General features: G+C 43.3%; 1 protein-coding gene across 9 annotated transcripts in view; it reads right to left on the bottom strand.

Moving 5' to 3' along the window:
• Positions 1-401: 401 nt before the first annotated feature.
• The window catches only part of PCED1B (PC-esterase domain containing 1B), a 146,097-nt gene continuing 129,014 nt past the window's right edge, over positions 402-17,484 (bottom strand). For 6 of the 9 annotated variants that reach the window (XM_082349468.1, XM_082349465.1, XM_082349464.1 and 3 more), the window contains 2 exons: positions 14,346-14,547; positions 402-2,937 (listed from right to left, as the gene is read on the bottom strand). In XM_082349468.1, the coding sequence (XP_082205594.1) occupies positions 1,562-2,881 (1,320 nt within the window). In that variant the 5' untranslated portion in view covers positions 2,882-2,937; positions 14,346-14,547 and the 3' untranslated portion in view covers positions 402-1,561. The other 3 variants (XM_082349470.1, XR_014233105.1, XM_082349466.1) reach the window with 3 other exon arrangements.

Raw genomic sequence — 17,484 nt, 5'->3', positions numbered from 1 at the left:
TCTGTAAATAGCTGATCTCATCCATGTCTTGTGATTTCATGGATTCCATTTTTGCAGAATAACATTTCCTTACCCTCATTGCCAAATTTAGGGATGGTCCCATTGAGGACCTGTAAAACAGTCAAATCAGTTCAATGAAAAATCCTGTTAGGGCTTCCCTGGTGGCGCAGTGGTTGCGAATCTGCCTGCTAATGCAGGGGACACGGGTTCGAGTCCTGGTCTGGGAAGACCCCACATGCTGCGGAGCAACTAGGCCCGTGAGCCACAACTACTGAGCCTGTGCGTCTGGAGCCTGTGCTCCGCAACGAGAGGCCGTGACGGTGAAAGGCCCATGCATCGCGATGAAGAGTGGCCCCCGCTCACCGCAACTAGAGAAAGCCCTAGCGCAGAAACGAAGACCCAACATAGCAATCAATCAATCAATCAATCTTTAAAAAAAAAAAAATCCTGTTATCTGGACAATTTTAGTCATGTCCTATTTTGACTGTTTTATCTAGGCATTAACATTTCACTAGTCTAGTGTGACAAAGGGCCTAACATAAACAATCTCAATGATGTTAACATTCCTACGAAACAGAGAAGAGATGGTGGTGTCCACCTGTCCAGTTTGCAAGGAAGGGATTTGTGTACTGGGTGGTCCCTTCCAACTCCTGGTTTTACTCTATGATGTTTCATATCGTCATTGAGGGCAACTTAATTTTCTCAAGCCCCAAACTCAAGACTATTAAAGAAATCATAAAGTCATAAGCATGCCATTCACTCTAGTTTACATACATAATTAATTGCACATCTAACCAATAAACCTCTGGTTATGGAGCTATAAGGGTTTTTCATCATCACTTCCATAGAAAGACCATGTTTGGTAAACTTCCCTTCTTGGTTTGTTGCAGTATAAATCAAGTTTGAAAGTTAATATAAACTGGATACTAGTATAAACTATGAAAGACTAGTGGAGGAGTGATTTTTCTGTGTGACCTAGAACAAGTCACTCACCTCTTGACCTCAGATTCCCTGTTTGTAAATGTTAGTTAAATTTTATGTTTTTAGTTTTCTCAGTTCTAAAATTCCATGATTCTTCGAGAATCTCTGGAAAATATCACCACAAAAAGTTAAAGTTCTTTTTATTTGTAAGGAATCAGATCCATTTTATGGAAACCCTTTAGAGAAATTCCATTTTGAGTAGTTTATCAAGAGGCCGTAACTCTACAGCAGATACTGTCCCTGCTCTTATGAAGCTAACTGTTTAATGGAAGGGAGAGGCACCATTAAATACAGACTCACAAAACCCACCACGACTTTTATGAAACAACTTGTTACTTTCAATTTTATATTTACAAAAAGACAAAGAGAATAGGCAGTGGGGAGGCAGGAATGATGCCTGGTCCCCCCTCGCAGAGTGCAGTGAGAGGTCACAGCCAGCAAGAACAGGTCAGACTGCTCTTCCCTGCCATTACTGATAACAGCAATGGACCAAAGGCTTCAGTTAACAAGGTCAGTCTGTCTGGGGAGAGTCAGACCATCTGTCCAGGCCATGTGCATAAGGAGGAAGGCCCAAGTCAGTCTATTGAGGCCTTGGCTCTCTATAGGCTGGGGCTCTTCTCTTGGAAGTTCTGGGCCGCCCTCTCCAGGGCATGTAGGGGCCACGGGGACAATACCGGGGAAAACCCCTATGGACCACAGGGGCCCGCTGCTGATAACAGGGTTGGGGGAAGGGGGGCCTAGGCGGCTGGGGACTAAACATAAAGTCACCATCGAAGGCAAATTCCGTCTGGGTAGATGGGGGAATATCTGAATGGAAATGGTTCAAGGAGAACTGATCCGATTGGAAAGGATGGTCTGAAGGAAAATGGGCATCTTGGGGACAGACTAGGAACGGGGGTGTCACCTGGTGAAGGGGGATGGGAGGGGGGTTTGGGAGCAGGAGTGGGAACTGGGGTGGGCGGGGAGATGGCGTGGGGGGCAGGGGGCAGCACCCAGGCGGAGGCAGGGGTCGGGGCGGAGGAGGGAAGGCCGGTTGATCTCTGCAGGCCGGGAACTGCCTCTCAAGTCTCCTGCCAGGTCCTGCCCTCGCGGGGCCATCCTTGATGCACTTGCCCACGGGGTCGCGCTGGGGCAGCTCCACCCCCCAGGCGTCGGCCACGTGGGCCAGCAGAAGCTGGGAGAGATGCCGGTGCGCGCGCTCGTTCCAGTGCACCCCGTCGGGCTGCAGGTACTTCCCCGTGTGGCGGCGGAAGTGGAAGTGCAAGTCCAGCACATCGAAGCCGTGCTTTTGGGCCTCGGCGGAGCTGTAGAAGTTGGCCTCAATCACGTTGGTTTTCAGGCCGGAGGCCGCGGGTCGGAGCTCGGGCGGGAGGAAGCCGCTATTGATGTTGTTGCCCACGGGCATGGCCGTGTTCCAAACCAGGAGGCACGACTCGGGCAGCACCTGGCGCAGGCGCCCAAACAGGCTCTCCAGGTTCTGCAGGTAGTTCGGCCAGGAGTCCTCCCCGTACCTGGTGAGGTCCCAGAGGCAGGAGTTCATGATGACCAGGTCCGGGTCGTGCTCACCCGAATGCAGCTCCTCCAGGATGGCTTCGAGGTAGTCGGAGTACACGCGCGTCAGGAAGTAGAAGCGCACCAGGTGGTGGCCGGAGCAGAACTGGCGCACCTCGCGGTAGTGGGTGCCGTTATGCATGCGGCCCTGCTTGCCCCCGTGCACCAGCTCGTCCTGCTCGAAGCTGTACTCTCCCTTGGCCTTGAGCTGGCTGAGTGTGAGCAGGCGGTCCTTCTGCAGCAGGAGCACCAGGTCCTTGTACACGGCCCTCTGGACCGAGTCCCCCAGGATGACCACGAACTTGTTGTGGAGCAGCTGCCGTACTTCGGAGGCGAGCAGGTGGACCATGACGCCCGGGACGCGCCGCTCAGCTCCTTCCTTTCACTCGGTGGGTCTGCGGATGGCTAGGACAGAAGGAGAGAGCGTATGGGAAGGACCCACCTCAGGCAGGACGGCTGGGGAGGGCCCGGGGACTGGGATGGAACTTTAGCCTGGGGCACCTGCAGGGCGGGGCTCCACTACCTTCAGCCTGGAAAGAAGGGAGCCTGGAGCCAGAAGCCCTGGTTGGCCTGGACGCAGTTTCTGCCTGAGACATAACTCTGAACATCCAGGAAACCCAGGTTCTACCTGGCCAGGAGGGGCCCTGCCTTCCCGGGCTGGAGGTACAACCACAAGATACCCCACCACCCGCCTGGAGGCAGCCCGGAAGTCTGACAACTGGAGAATGGTTAGGCAAATTTTGCAGCTGTTAAACACTGAGGATTATGATCAAGCAGAAACATGGAGAGTGTGATATACACTGTTAAGTTGAGGAAGTTACCATATGTGTGCCCCATTTCCCTGAAATGGTATAAAATAGATATGCATAGCTCACACTGAAAGAAAATAGGCAAAAACCAGTTTTTAAGAGGACAGTAGGATTATGGGTGACTTGCCTCCCCCCTCCCCTTTTTGTAAATATACTTTATATAGTCTTAAATCAATTTTACTAACTTAAAAGGAATTTAATGAAATGCAACAGGCCGCAGAAAGGAAGAGCACATATGCCAGGTCAGAAAACATTATAAAAACAGATTTCTTTCACAAGCGAGCAACTGCTTCATATTAATGGGACTTGTAAGAAATAAATAAAATTGGAAATAATTCACATGTGTTTCAGCTGTAATATTCTTTGTGTTTCATTTGAAGGAGATCAGAATATGCCACCCCCAAATATGCTTTGGCATAAGAAATATTTTAGCTAAAGGCCACTGAGAATCAATAGATACAGGAAGAGTTCTCTGCCCTCCCACTATGAACCTAAAAGCAGGGCATAAATTTCCTTTTGAGGAAGGTGCCCCTTCCCCCAGCAAGGAGAGACGAGGCAAGGAAGAAGACAGTGAATTGTCAACCCCGAGATGAGTCTGCATAAACAAACCTCACTAAAAGAGCCCTTATTTTCCAATAGTACCCCCATAAATCCCTTCCCCACAATTTATCATCCCTTGAAACTCATACCCTTTGTTAAAATGGTATATAAGCCCAAGTCTGACTGCTTCTTTGAGTTTCATTCCTTTTCTGTGAACTTTCATGCACATAAATATTAACAAAAATTGTGTGCCTTTTCTCCTGTTAATCTACCTTTTGTTAGTTTTATTCACAGGGCCCCAGACACTGAACCTAAAAGTGTAGAGGAAAAGTTTTTTCTTCCCCAGTAGACTGAATAAAACGTCAAAAGTTGTGAAACTTGTCTTCAGAACTTCAGATCGAGTTTATTTCAAGCCGCCATTTGCAGCCATATCCACTAATGAATAAAAGGTGGAAACACACTAAAATACTACTGGCAAATCTCACGTGGGGAGGAACATGGCATCCACTTCACACACTTACACAGAAGCTGTTAAAATCTGCTGTGGCTTGATATTCGTAGGCTTTCATGCATTAGTAAACATTTTAATAGGTGTGGCGGATAGCTATTATTAAATTACACATCTGGTTTTTAAAAGCTATACTATTTGTGGTTTTAAATGGCTATGAGTACAAAAATAAAAACATGAAGATGGATAGAGTACAAAAGTGCTCCACTAAGAGAAGAGTTTAAAATATTGGCTTATATGAATCTTCACTTAAATGTTTTTGCTATCAGATAAAAAGCTTAAAACTAGGATTTTGCTCATTGTGGTACAGCAAAATAGAACATAATTAAGCAAACTCCAGATCCCCTTGGGGCTCAGGCATGTTCACTTGTTTATATTCATTTATTCATCCAACTCACACTTAACTAAGCACTGACTAAATGCTCCACATGGAGCATATAAAAATGAGTAAAACCTGGTCTCGCCCTTCAGGAGCAGATCAGATATATTCATTGATAACTGTAATAAAAAGTTGAGAGCGCTAAGTACCATGAAAATAGAATGAGCAGGTGCGGTAGACTTTCAGGGGTCTTTGTGAACAGGATTACTCTACCCCAGACCCAAGTCTCCAAAGTGCAAAGTGAAGGGGAAAACCTTTCCCAGTGTTTTCAGGGCTCCCATGCCACCCCAGCTATAGGTGCCCTCTCTGGGCTGGATTCTTGTCATATTCTGTTCTAGTCCCCTAGAGCAGTGGTCCCCAACCTTTTTTGGCACCAGGGACGGGTTTCATGGAAGACAATTTTTCCACGGACGGGGCAGGGGTAGGGAGATGGCTCAGGCGGAAATGCGAGCGATGGGAAGCGATGGGGAGCGGCAGATGAAGCTTGGCTCACTTGCACGTCACTCACCTCCTGCTGTGTGGTCCGGTTCCTAACAGGCCTCGGACCTGTACCAGTCCACAGCCTGGGGGTTGGGGACCCCTGCCCTAGAGTAGAGGACATCATCCCCTTCCACTGGAGTTCCCTCCCTTAGGCTGGCAGATGTGATAACCCAGCGCTCCCTCCTTCAGTGGTACTGTGTTTACGCGACCCAATGCATTCCTTCTCTGAGTAAGAAGTGCCCTAGATCTGAACTCACAATGTGAGTCAAATCCACTACTTAAAAGCTGTGGAAAACGGAGGCTCTTAAATATACTGGTGAAGAGCATTGCTTTTAGAGCCACACTATCTGGGTTTGAATCTCAGCTCTTCTATTTGCTAGCTCTTTATCCCTGGGCAACTTATTTAGCCTTTCTCTGCCTTAATTTTCCTCATCTGTAAAATGGGACTTTTAGCACCCACTTCAGAGATTTGATCTGAAGATTAAATATAAAGTGGTTAGAACAATGCCCTGACAAATAGTCAGCATGAATGAGTTATTATTCATTGAGCGAGTTTCAGAACACCCGGTTAATCATCTGTAAAAGGGGGGTTACAATATTTGTGCTGTTTGTCTAGCAGGGTTCTGTGAAGATAAAATGAGAAGAAGCAAGTGAAAGATTTTGAATAAAGCAAAATTAACGTTTATTGAACAGCTACGAGATGCCAAGTGCTTTGTAAATGTTATCCGATTTGTGAGAAGGTTCTTATTCTTTCCATGTTATAGGGAAGGATCTTGAGGTGATGGAGCTAAGATTTAAAACTACTGATGGCAAAGCTTGTCCCTGTAGGAGACATCCCTTAGAGCAGAACCCCTGCAGGTCAGTCTGAATCCAAAAGCTTGGCTCACGTCAGGGAAATATTTGGGGGCAAGATGGGAGAAGAGTGTTTCAGTGTGCCTTTAAACACAGGCAGGTAATCCTTTACTCTGCCTGCTTGGGAGAGGGGTCCATGTGTACTTAGGGGGTTGGGGGTCAAGTGAGGATATAGATATATCTCATCCCATACCTTGATTTCAAGCAAGAGACATGCAAAACTTAAAAGACCTGGATTTTAGAATAACCAAAACAAACTTCTACAGATTTCAGAGTCTCACAGTGTTTGAGAAATTCTGGCTGCCCTATATCCTGACCAGTGAACCCAATCCACCCAGATGCTGTTCCAAGGGCTTGGAGCCAAAACCAGGCAAAAATGTCCGCCTAAGAATTTCTTATTGTTCTTCTGCAATGGAACACGCAGATTGGACTGTAGGAAAGAAGGGAGGGGGAAATGACTGGAAAGAAGCGTTCCAGTTAGAAGCTGAAACTGAAAGGAAATTCATGAAATTCTTGATAAACTTCCTGTCACAACAGAATTAACAAATCAGACATCCTCGGGACTATCACTGTGGGAAAAAAAAATCATTTAAAAACTAAGATGCCAAGCATTAAAAACAAAACCTAACAAAAACAAAGTGATTTTTTTCAGAGGTGTGAGTGAAGAATAATTTGGAGAGCTCAATCTTCTCTGGTCTGGAAAAAAAAAAAAAAAAGGTTGGTAAGTTCCATTTTCAAAGCTTTTATTTATAAAAATGAAACAAAAAAAAGGGATTTGAAAACAGATCAGTGATCTTTTTGGCTTAAGTGTTTTTCTTTGCCTCAAATTTGCAAAACTTATTAGTTTTGGTAGCTATTTTATAGATCAATTGACACATTCATTCATTCTTTAAGGAATTCATTGAGAACTAGATATTGTGCTAGGTGCAAGGAGTAGGTATTAAAAGGCAGTCTCTTCTCTCAAGAGGAGGGGTAAGAAAATGGACACATACAAATATCAAAGGAGCTAACAGCTAGAACTGATGTATGTAAATGAAATATCAAAGCCAGTAGGAAGAGTCAAAGGGGAGGGAGGAGATAGACGGATGATCCAATGCAATCTGTGATTCCAGCCCCAAATTAAAATAGATTTTTAAAAGAGTTTTATGATGATTCCTTAAATCATAGTTATAAGTAGTTCCATGTTTTTCTGTTTTCAAAGTAAAATTTGGGCTTTGGCTAAAGCTCTGACAGAAATATACATTAATAATGGCTACTACTATAATAAAGTACTTTTAGCCATCTTGCTTAGATTTCCATTTGGGGATAATTGCTTTTTTAATAGCTTCATAAACCGTCACTTGTAAATCACTGACTATTGCTTTATAACTATCACAAACCAAACACATAGCATTGTTTTTTATTAATCAATGTGTTGTAGAAATTAGTTTAGTTTTTTTCTTTTCCTATTGATCTTTAGTTAAAGGAACAGTGGCAAAGATATAGAGGCCAGTTACTGCGGAGACCCTGCAAAGAAGTCTTAAATCACAGAGGTAACCACTATCAATTAGGACGTTGTTTTGATTAGTTGTAGGAAGTACTTCTAACTAGTTTAGAAGTTTCTTGCATATGACTAACCGTCTTAATGCAACACTGTACTAGGAATATAAATAGTTCATTTCCGGGCTTCCCTGGTGGCGCAGTGGTTGAGAATCTGCCTGCCAATGCAGGGGACACGGGTTCGAGCCCTGGTCTGGGAAGATCCCACGTGCCGCGGAGCAACTGGGCCCGTGAGCCACAACTACTGAGCCTGCGCGTCTGGAGCCTGTGCTCCGCAACAAGAGAGGCCGCGACAGTGAGAGGCCCCGCGCACCGCGATGAAGAGTGGCCCCCGCTTGCCGCAACTGGGGAAGGCCCTCGCACATAAACGAAGACCCAACACACCCAAAAATAAATAAATAAATAAATAATAAATTTATTAAAAAAAAAAATAGTTCATTTCCTTCTAACTGCATTTTTGGTGATCAGATCTATGTTTGAACTATCCAAGATCCCCTTAAACGTTAATGGAATAGATGGTACAAATAAGAAAATGATTTTTCGTGAACTCACCTATACAGCTTACCAGTTCTCGGTATTTGTTTAGTTTTCTATGTGGAATTTAAACTGGTCAAAAATTAAATTGCGTATCATGTAAAGTTTCCAAAGGAAAGAGAAAAGCAAAAGATTCAGACTTTGGGAAAGCAAACTTCTCTTTTCTGCAGATGGGGATTCTCAAGAAATTGATCTTTTGATTTGGGGCAAGTCAGTTAACATTCTACTCCTCTGTAAACACAAAAATGGGAAAATAATGCAGGCCTATTATTTTCAAAAGTGGTTTTAGGAGAAATTTTTAAAGATACATGAAAGTACTGTGAGATACCGTGATAAATAAAGCAATAGAAAGATGATTTCCAAATATTAGCCATTGGAAACACCGATTTTAATCCCACACCCCTCACCTCTAATATAGGCCTCAGCTCTGCAGCCCATTAATTAATTCAGTAAAAATTTAGAAAACACCCGTGTATACCTGGGGCTGTGACAGGTGTCATTCTGCAAGTTTGGCTCACATCCCCCAACAACTCTCGTGGTTTCTGTACCCCATCCCAACACATATGTCATATGGCCTGTATTTCTCACTTGGCTATTCAGTTAGTTCTTATACACCACAGCTAAAATCTCAGAAACATGTGGCATAAATGGAAAATTGAATTTAGATTAATGATCTTCAAAAGTTTAGATTAATGTAACCACAAGTTTTCCTTGTGGAGGCAGGAATCACCGTGAACATATTCTGTTTGTATCCATACCATCCTCACCAGGCCACAATCTTAATTTGTGATTCTTTAGTAATAAAGTGTCAACAGAAGAATTTCACACATTTGAAGAATTTGAAAATTACCAAGTTTAAAAATCCTTAAGGCAGCATATTTTTCCTATAGTAATAGTCCAATATAAAAATTTCTTATGGATTATACAAAGAAACGCAGGGGACATCCTTTATGAATGAAGTGCGGGTTCATAATACCTGATATGCAGGTAACTTCTAAAAAAACAAAGATAAACTATGGAGCCTTTATCCAAAGAGCCCCATTAAAATAAACCCAACCAAACAAACAAACAAACAAAAACCTTGTGTTTTACAAAAGGACCTCCTGAAGTAAAAAATCAAAGCAATTCATAGAAACAAAATATGTACAGCCTATGATGAACTTCCACATTCTGGTCTCGAACCATTATTTAAACCACACTTGTGGGAATTCCCTGGCGGTCCAGTGGTTAGGACTCCAAGCTCTCACTGCCAAGGGCAGGGTTCAGTCCCTGCTTGGGGAACTATAAAATCCCACAAGCCACGTGGTGAGGCCAAACAAAACAAAACAAAAACTACATTTGCTAACTCCCTACCTGTTACTCTTCTAACAGGAATGAAAGATACTGGCAGGCAGTGACCTGGCTTTCACTTCCAGGAGACGACATAGTCAGATGTGGACTCTGGCCTTGAACAGCTGTGTGCTCTTGGGCTGGCTGCCCACTGCCTTGAACCACGGTTTTTTCCTGGTGTCAAACGGGGGTAATATCCACCTTTTCACTCAATAATAGTGAAGGTGAAAAGCGATCAAGGTCAGCGTCCATCAGAGGCCTAGGCCAGTGCCGACATGCATTAGGCACCCTTTAAACCCCCGGCACAGCAACCCCTCCCTGTGGGGAAAATGCTGAGCCTGAAGGCGGCAGCTCGCTCTGGTTCCCTCCCTCAAACTTCAAACCCACAGCTCCCCGTTCCTCCCTCCCAAAGGGGCAGAGCTGTACCTCCTCAGGTGTAAAGGTGATCCCTCAGCTCAGGTGGCTGGTCCTCCTACATCCTCAGGCACTTTGCTCCAGGAGGTCCCCCAGAGAGGGGAGAATTATGCTTTCTACGTTTCCTTCAATCTCCTGGGGCTGGCTCCTTTCTTTAAACCTTAAACACATTCTAGTTTCTTGCTTTAAAAAAGAAAGGAAACGTCTTTGACTCCACCTCCAGGACAGTCCTATCTTTTGCTTCCCCTTCAAGGCCACTTTTTGCAAAGTTGTTTGAACTGGCTGTGTCTGGGTCCTCACCTCCCACTCACTCCTCCTTTTACTTGATTTTGGCTTCCAACTCCACCAAAGCGAAGAAACGTTTGTCAGTTAAGTCCCCAGCGATTTCCTTGTTGCTCCTTTCAGCGACTACTTCTCGGGTCGTTATCACATCTGTAGCATTCCCAGTTCCTTGGGGCTGGGGCACCGATGGTGATTCCCTTCCACGACTCTGCCGGAGAGTCTGAAACCCTGGTCTCCTGTCTCACCTCCCCCGGCATCCTGTGTGAGTTTCTCTTTCTCTGGCCATCCCCAAACGTCGGTCTTTCTCATGGCCCACTCATTGGCTCCTTCCTTCTTTTCTTCAGCATTGTTTCCTTTGGTGAATTCATCCACGCTCTTGGTGTCCATCCGTAAGGTGAACATACACTCCTATTTGCCCCAACTTTTCTGGTTTACCTCTGCTTTCCCAGCATAATCATTAATAGCGACCCTCCCCCTAAATGTCCCATTTGGGAAGGAAACAAATGATACAGTCCCCATATCAATTACTATTTGTATGCAGATGACTCCGAATTGAGGCCATAAAGCACAGAGGCTGGGGGGGGGGCCCTCGAGTCAGCCCCCTGGGTTTATATCCTGCTCCATCACTTACTAGCCTCTGAGACCTTGGGTAGAGTAACACTTCAGAATTTTTACCTATAAAACAGGAATACTACTACAGATTTCTTAAGAAGTGAGGGTTAAATGAACACATGTAAAGTCCTTAACATGAGGTCTACCATATTTTTACGGGCTCAGTAAATTTAGCTAGCCCAAACTTGTCTCCTGAGTGCCTGACATATTCTGGTGAGTAGAATAAGGTGAGTTCAGGTGAGTTCCAAGCGGGGGTGGGGGTGGGGGTGGGGGGGGTGTGGCAAGGAGTGACTTAGTCTGCGTGGGCCTCTTATCACTTCTAAATTCTCTAGATGCCATTATCCTCCCATCAAACTGTGGCTGAATTCCTAACATAATTCTCTTGTGACCTTTGAACCATCTTCCTAAAGGTAAATATCGATCATCCGTGGGAATGATGGCATATTTTGCTGTGCATTTTCAGAGGATTGCTATGTAATTTATGCTTGCAACACCGGCCGGGGATAACTAGGTGGAAACAAACTCTGCTTCTAAAACGCTTGGGTCAGGTCATTTTTATTTTTCATGACTGTGGCCATTTCCACTGTTCGTAAAACATCAAAATCCTTCAGTGACAGCCTGGATATAGATCAGTTCAACTATTTCTTGGCAATAAAAAAATAAGATGTAATTTTTGAAAATACACTTTAGGAAGGAGAATGTTGCAATATATTTTAGGAGGCTGAGCGCAGTAATCAATTTCACCTGTTTTAGATTTTATGGTTAAATTTTCTACTTCCCATACATCTCTCTTAATCCTTAAGGAAGTGTGTCTCATTTTGATGGAAATACTTTCTAAAATGGGAGAGTTTTAATTTCATACGTGTTTTCTCATATTTCTCAATTTCATATCTTCACTTTCATCTGATACGCTAGCATAGCTACAACATTTTGCATTTATAAACTTTGGTTTTTAACCTGGGGTATGATCATTCCTTCCGTGCATCTCTCCAAAGCCTGTGGATGAATTATAGAGCTTGCGTATACCCAGAGGGCTTTTTCTTACCTCTTCATGTCTGCTCCGTGACTCAGCATTGAGCGTTCCCTAACCCCTTCTCCTACTGAAATTCTGTTCCTTCTTTAAGACCCAGTTTAGAAGACGATTCTGTCTGACAGCCTTTCCTAGTTTCCCAGACAGAAAAATCTCCCCTTCCTCTGACAGATGCCTCTATTTAGCACTTGGTTCTGCTTTATTCTATAATTAACTGTCCATGTGTATTTCTACCCCAGTACATCCCAGTCCTGGGTGGCAGAAATGGGTCTCACCCATCCTTGTACCTCTCAGGGACCAATGCTTATCATCCATTGAGCATTTACCCTGTGCAAGGCCTATTCTATTCTCATGACCTAGTGAAGTAGAAACTATTATTATCTCCATTTTATGGGTGCGTAAAGTGAGGCTTGGAGAAGTTACGTCAATCATCCAAGGTTGTACAGCTAGTAAGAAGAGGCAGTACTGGTCCCTTATGGAGAGTGAATCTACTGATTGATTAGATAAGCTTAAGATTTTGTTTTGCTTCTTTAGGGAGGACATATGGCTCCAGAGCCCAGGCTTTTAACCTCAGCTATACAGATTTATTGAAATCAAGAGGAAAAAATAATCTTACCTAGGAAAAAAATTTGCATGTAATTTTCCTTTTTATTCTCTGTCGAAAAACAAAACAAAGCAGGGCTGTGTGCACAGCTTTCAATTTTTCCATGTGAAAACAAGGCAGTTATGAAATCAACCTAGTTGTTTCCATCACTGATAGTTAGCTCTTCTTCTGAGTGGGTCAGTGGGAAAGTCAGTGCTGCACGAAAGCTACATTAATGTTTCAAATTTTTCTATTCTTACGTTGCCTACTGTAGATTCTAACTACTGTAGGTTCAATGGCTGAGTAAAAAGAGTGTGGGTGGTGGTGCTAATAATGACTAAACTGCTTTCAACTGATGAACAGGTTGGATCCTGAAAATTCTGTCTTCAGGAATGGCCACAAAAGCCCATTTAACCAGCGATGCAAACCCTAGGCTGAGTCAGCAGGCTGAGGGTTTCTGCCACCGCCAGGGCTCACTTCATCTCTGTGTGTTCAACCTTGAAATGGAAGAAATGGCCCCTATGTTTCTCTAGGGAGATTGCCCAGAAGAGCTTTTAAAATGAATATTATTTTATTATCGCTGTGGGTATTATTATTAACAATATTACATAGTATTGAGATACTAGGTGCAATAGTGTTTCAACGGGGAACAGAGCTCTTGAATGGAAAAATAGGATTCTCAGAGCCAGTTTCTGTCTGCCCTGCTGCCTACCACCTCTCTTTGGTAGAGGGATCTGGAAGCCCTGGGTTCTCACTGCTTTCCGTGTAGATTTCCCCAGTTTCTTTTTTTTTAATTTTTATGTTTTTCTGGGTCATGAAAAGGTTTTGTTCTTACTTTCAGAAAGCATTTTTTTTAATTTTGTTTTTTATTGGGGTATAGTTGTTTTACAATGTTGTGTTAGTTTCTACTGTATAGTGGAGTTCCCTGTGCTATACAGCACGTTCTTATTAGTTATCTATTTTCTACATATTAGTGTATATATGTCAAAGATTTCCCCAGTTTCAAACCCAAGGTTGAGAACAGGAGGAGGGATGAGGTGCAGGAGGGGAGGGGGCTGAGGAAATGAGAATCTAGGCTGGAGAACTGAAGGCACCGGCTCACTTCTGACACCAGGCCTTTCCCAAGTCGTGCTTTCCTCCCTTGAGACCTGAGTTGAGACCGGAGAGTTTCTTCCTACCACATGCTCAGGAGAGCTCTCAGCTCCTCCCTTCTCCCTCAGTAACAAAACTAAGCCAACAGCACTGCCTACCTCAGGGTTAATTGTGGAAATGAAAGGAAATGCTCTGTAAACTCCACGATGTTAATTGTTGTTATTCTGAGTCAGCTCAGCCTATTTGGGGGATGGGATTTAGCAGTTAAGGGAGCTTTCCAATGAAATCTAGTCTTTACCTCATTATTTACTAAGTTAACTTGTTATTTAGTCACGTTATTTAGTACCCACTCCGACAGTATGTTCAGTATGTATTCCTCTTAAGACCCGTATGAAATTGGTACTTTATTCTCTCCATTTCACACGTCCGAAAGTTAAAAGATTGAGTCATCTGCCCAAGGTCATCCATTTTATAAAAGGTGGAGCTGGGAGTCATAACTGATGCCAAACCCTTGTGCTCAACCACAACATACAAGATTACACAGACAACAGACGTGTCACCTCCCTTCTCCAGTTCACAGCTGGCTGTTTCCTCGCACCGTACGCTTTTAGAGATTTAGTAGCTTATCAGTCACGAATCCTTATTACAAAATAATATTACAATAATAATAGTTGTCTCTTTAGGGCTCTTAAGTGGGAGTAGGGTGGAGTGGGCTAGGATGGTGATTTCTTCCTATACAAAGTGCCCAAGAAATGAGGATCCCAAGAAAGGCTGGTCAGAAATGCGAAAGTAATGCTTAAAATAAAATGGAAAAACTGGAAAGTACTTACTCATTAAAGTAACTGGTGATTAAAAAATGTGCCTCTCGGTTGATTCTAGTTCTTTTCCTAGACAGACTCCTTTCTCAGCTGGAGGTTGACGTGTCAGGTTGGAGAGCCCAGAGCCTGGGCTACAAGGCAGATAAGTTCACCTCTGGGGGCTTCTCTGTTTGTGAGCCAGCGTCTGGGGAGAAGAGGCCATTTCTGGTGGCATCTGGGGCAAATGACACGAGTCAGCATTTACTTTCTTGCATTACGAAGTGGAAGACTAATGAGCGAAGCTTTAAGAACTGGGCAAATACACGAAAACACAAAGTGTTTCATACAGCATCTTCCTGGAATTTGGCTCTGAGCTAGTTTTCATTTCACATTTCTCAGTAATTTGGGTGTAATGTATATTGACTCTTGCCTGGTTTCGTTCTAACAACTCAGACCCTGGGCTCTTATTACCCTTACTTGTGTGGTTTGTTCGCAGCTGCGAAAGCTATTAGAGGGGGGGAAGGAAGGAAAGACAGCGAGGGGACAGGAGGCAGAAGTGAGGAGAGACACAGGAAATGATGAGAGGAAGATTGCTCCCTTTTCTAAGTAATTTTTTAAAGTCATAATCTTGCACTTTTGTGTGGGGCATTACAGTTTACAAACCACTTTCAAATCACGTCCTTTGCTCCTCCCACCCACTGTGGGTGGAAGAATAGACCATTCCACAGCTGCAGAAAGCAAGGGGCCTCAGCCACAGGCCTCAGGTAAACACAGAAAGTGGCAGAGCCAGGACGCCTTCTCTCCTGCTCCATTTGAAACCAGCAGGTGATGGAGGGGGAAAAGGCAAGTGGTCCTCTGATTGATAAGATAAGCTCAGAGCTTTGTTTTGTTTTGGAAGGACCTGATTTGGAAGAGGAGGAAAATCATGTCACATCCCCTACAGATACCAAGACAAAAGAGAAGGAGGAAATAAATCATAAAAAAAGAGAAAAGGAAGTTTTAAAAGTTCTCCCCAAATGGCGAACCCTCTAGAGGTGTGTCAAACACTTCAGGATAGAGTGTGTCTCCACTGCATTAAATGGTATAAAATACCTAATGAACAAGAGTAACAGATTCCAAAATGGTCCTGAAGTACATGCCCTTCATGCCTACATTGTTTTTCTTTCTAATGCTATGTTTTAGGTACACTGGCCGATAAAGCAACGCAGTTGTCTTTTCTTGAAAAATACCACTTTACTTCACTGACTACTCAATGTATGGCTTACAAATTAATCCTACACATTACCCATTGTTTTTATCCTCTTATCTATAGCCACAAATCAAATTATTTCACAGTTTTTCCATGAGTTTTAATACAATCATTATTGTGTCTCAAGGCAGGGCTGCATCTAGAACCCAACTGATAACTTTAGTATTTTGAAATTCAGAGTAGTCTGTGACATCACTTTGAAAATGTGCCATTTATTTGATTCTAGCAATTCTATAAATGAGTTGCAAGTCTAATTTTAGTATTTTAAAATTCAGAGTAATCTATGACATAATTTGAAAACTTGCCATTATTTGATTCTTGCAATTCTATAAATGAGTTGCAGATCCTTCCAGTTTTCTAAATTCCAGCTAGTGTGTACTTTGTGAGAATAAAAGAACAATTTGGAGGATGACTAAAATTCACATAATTATCCTAAGACCAGAGAATAGAGGCGCTGTAATAATGCAAATGATAATCTTGCTTGTACTCTTTAAATTTAAAATGAATTTTTTTGAGACCAAGCAACAGATTTTCCACTGATTTTCTTACTTCCAAGAACTTATTATGATATATGGAGACAGTTATGATTGCTATTCTGGCCCCATTTCATGTTCCGTAGCTCAGTGAGCTGCCTTTCTCATCCACCAAACCTGGCTTTTTCCTAAAAAATAATGAGAACTATGCATGTATAATGTTTTACACTTAGAATGTGCTATCTCACAACAGATCCCAGTACATAAAGTAAGGCAAGCTCTAATTATTATCTTCACTTTGTAGATGGTGAAACTGAGGCCATGGGAGAGCTTAAGTGACTTAAATCCCCTCGGTGGATTAGCACAGGATAGAGTGCTTCTGACTGCAGGGGGTCACCGTCACTGCCCTCTGGGGGCCCGGGGAGTTGGGGGGCGGGGAAGGCCAGACAGGGCACACTGCCATCATTGTGATTCTTACATTTTGCTTATTTCTAGAAGCTATTTAATGCACATGGCACAAAACTTCAGAAGGTACAACTGGTATATGAGTGAGAAGTAAGTCCCCCTCCCTCTCTTGTTCCCTAATCCCTCATTTTTCTTTCTAGAAACAATACTGTCATCAGCTTCTCGTCTATTCTACCAGAAATATTCTATACAGATATTCTATATCTCTCTGAAATATTTTATTCTCTTTCTTCTTTCTGAAAGAGTCAACTTCCCTTTTCACTGAAGGCAGTTGTTTGGAAAGAATACGAACATCACTTAGAACTAATGTTAAACTGCAGAAACTGATCTTTGGTAAACTGATCATCCAGAATGTTCCAAACACTCAGATGTTTTCAAAAAACTCAAGACTCACAACAGCCTGTAAATGGAGGTGGGCCGCTGTCCCTGTGGTGTGGTATCCCATCTGGGGACCACTCAGAAACCCTGATCTTGATTTGTGATTTGGTGACTGCATGTCTGTTGATGGTGAGGATTGGAGCCAGAGCTATAATGCTGTGAAATAAAGTGAACTGTCAGATCACTGGCTTTGGGGCCACACAGACCTGGGTTTGAAACCTGATTCTGTCACTTGTAGCTGCATGTCTTTGGTAGTCACTTAACTCCTCTGTGATTCTGTGATTTTCTCATCTGTGAAACAGGGATAGAAATAAGCACTACAGAGATGCAAGGATTAAATGACAAAAACAGACAAGAACCAGGTACACGGTGGTGTATAATAAAATATATCTGTATCATTAACCATGGCTCATTTATTCATTCTCTCTTTCACTCATTCATTCAAAATAATCGTGGTAGGCAGTATTAGAGGTGCTAGGGATATCGCTGTGAATAATACGGAAAAAAAAACCAAAACCTTGCCCTTATAGAGTTGACATTTGGGCTGAGGGGAAGCAGACAATTAACAAGTAAGTAGAGGGCTTCCCTGGTGGCGCAGTGGTTGAGA

The sequence above is a fragment of the Balaenoptera borealis genome (assembly GCF_965194805.1).
Source record: "Balaenoptera borealis genome assembly, chromosome: 13".
NCBI lineage: Eukaryota > Metazoa > Chordata > Mammalia > Artiodactyla > Balaenopteridae > Balaenoptera > Balaenoptera borealis.
This window is presented reverse-complemented; position numbering and strand designations above follow the sequence as displayed.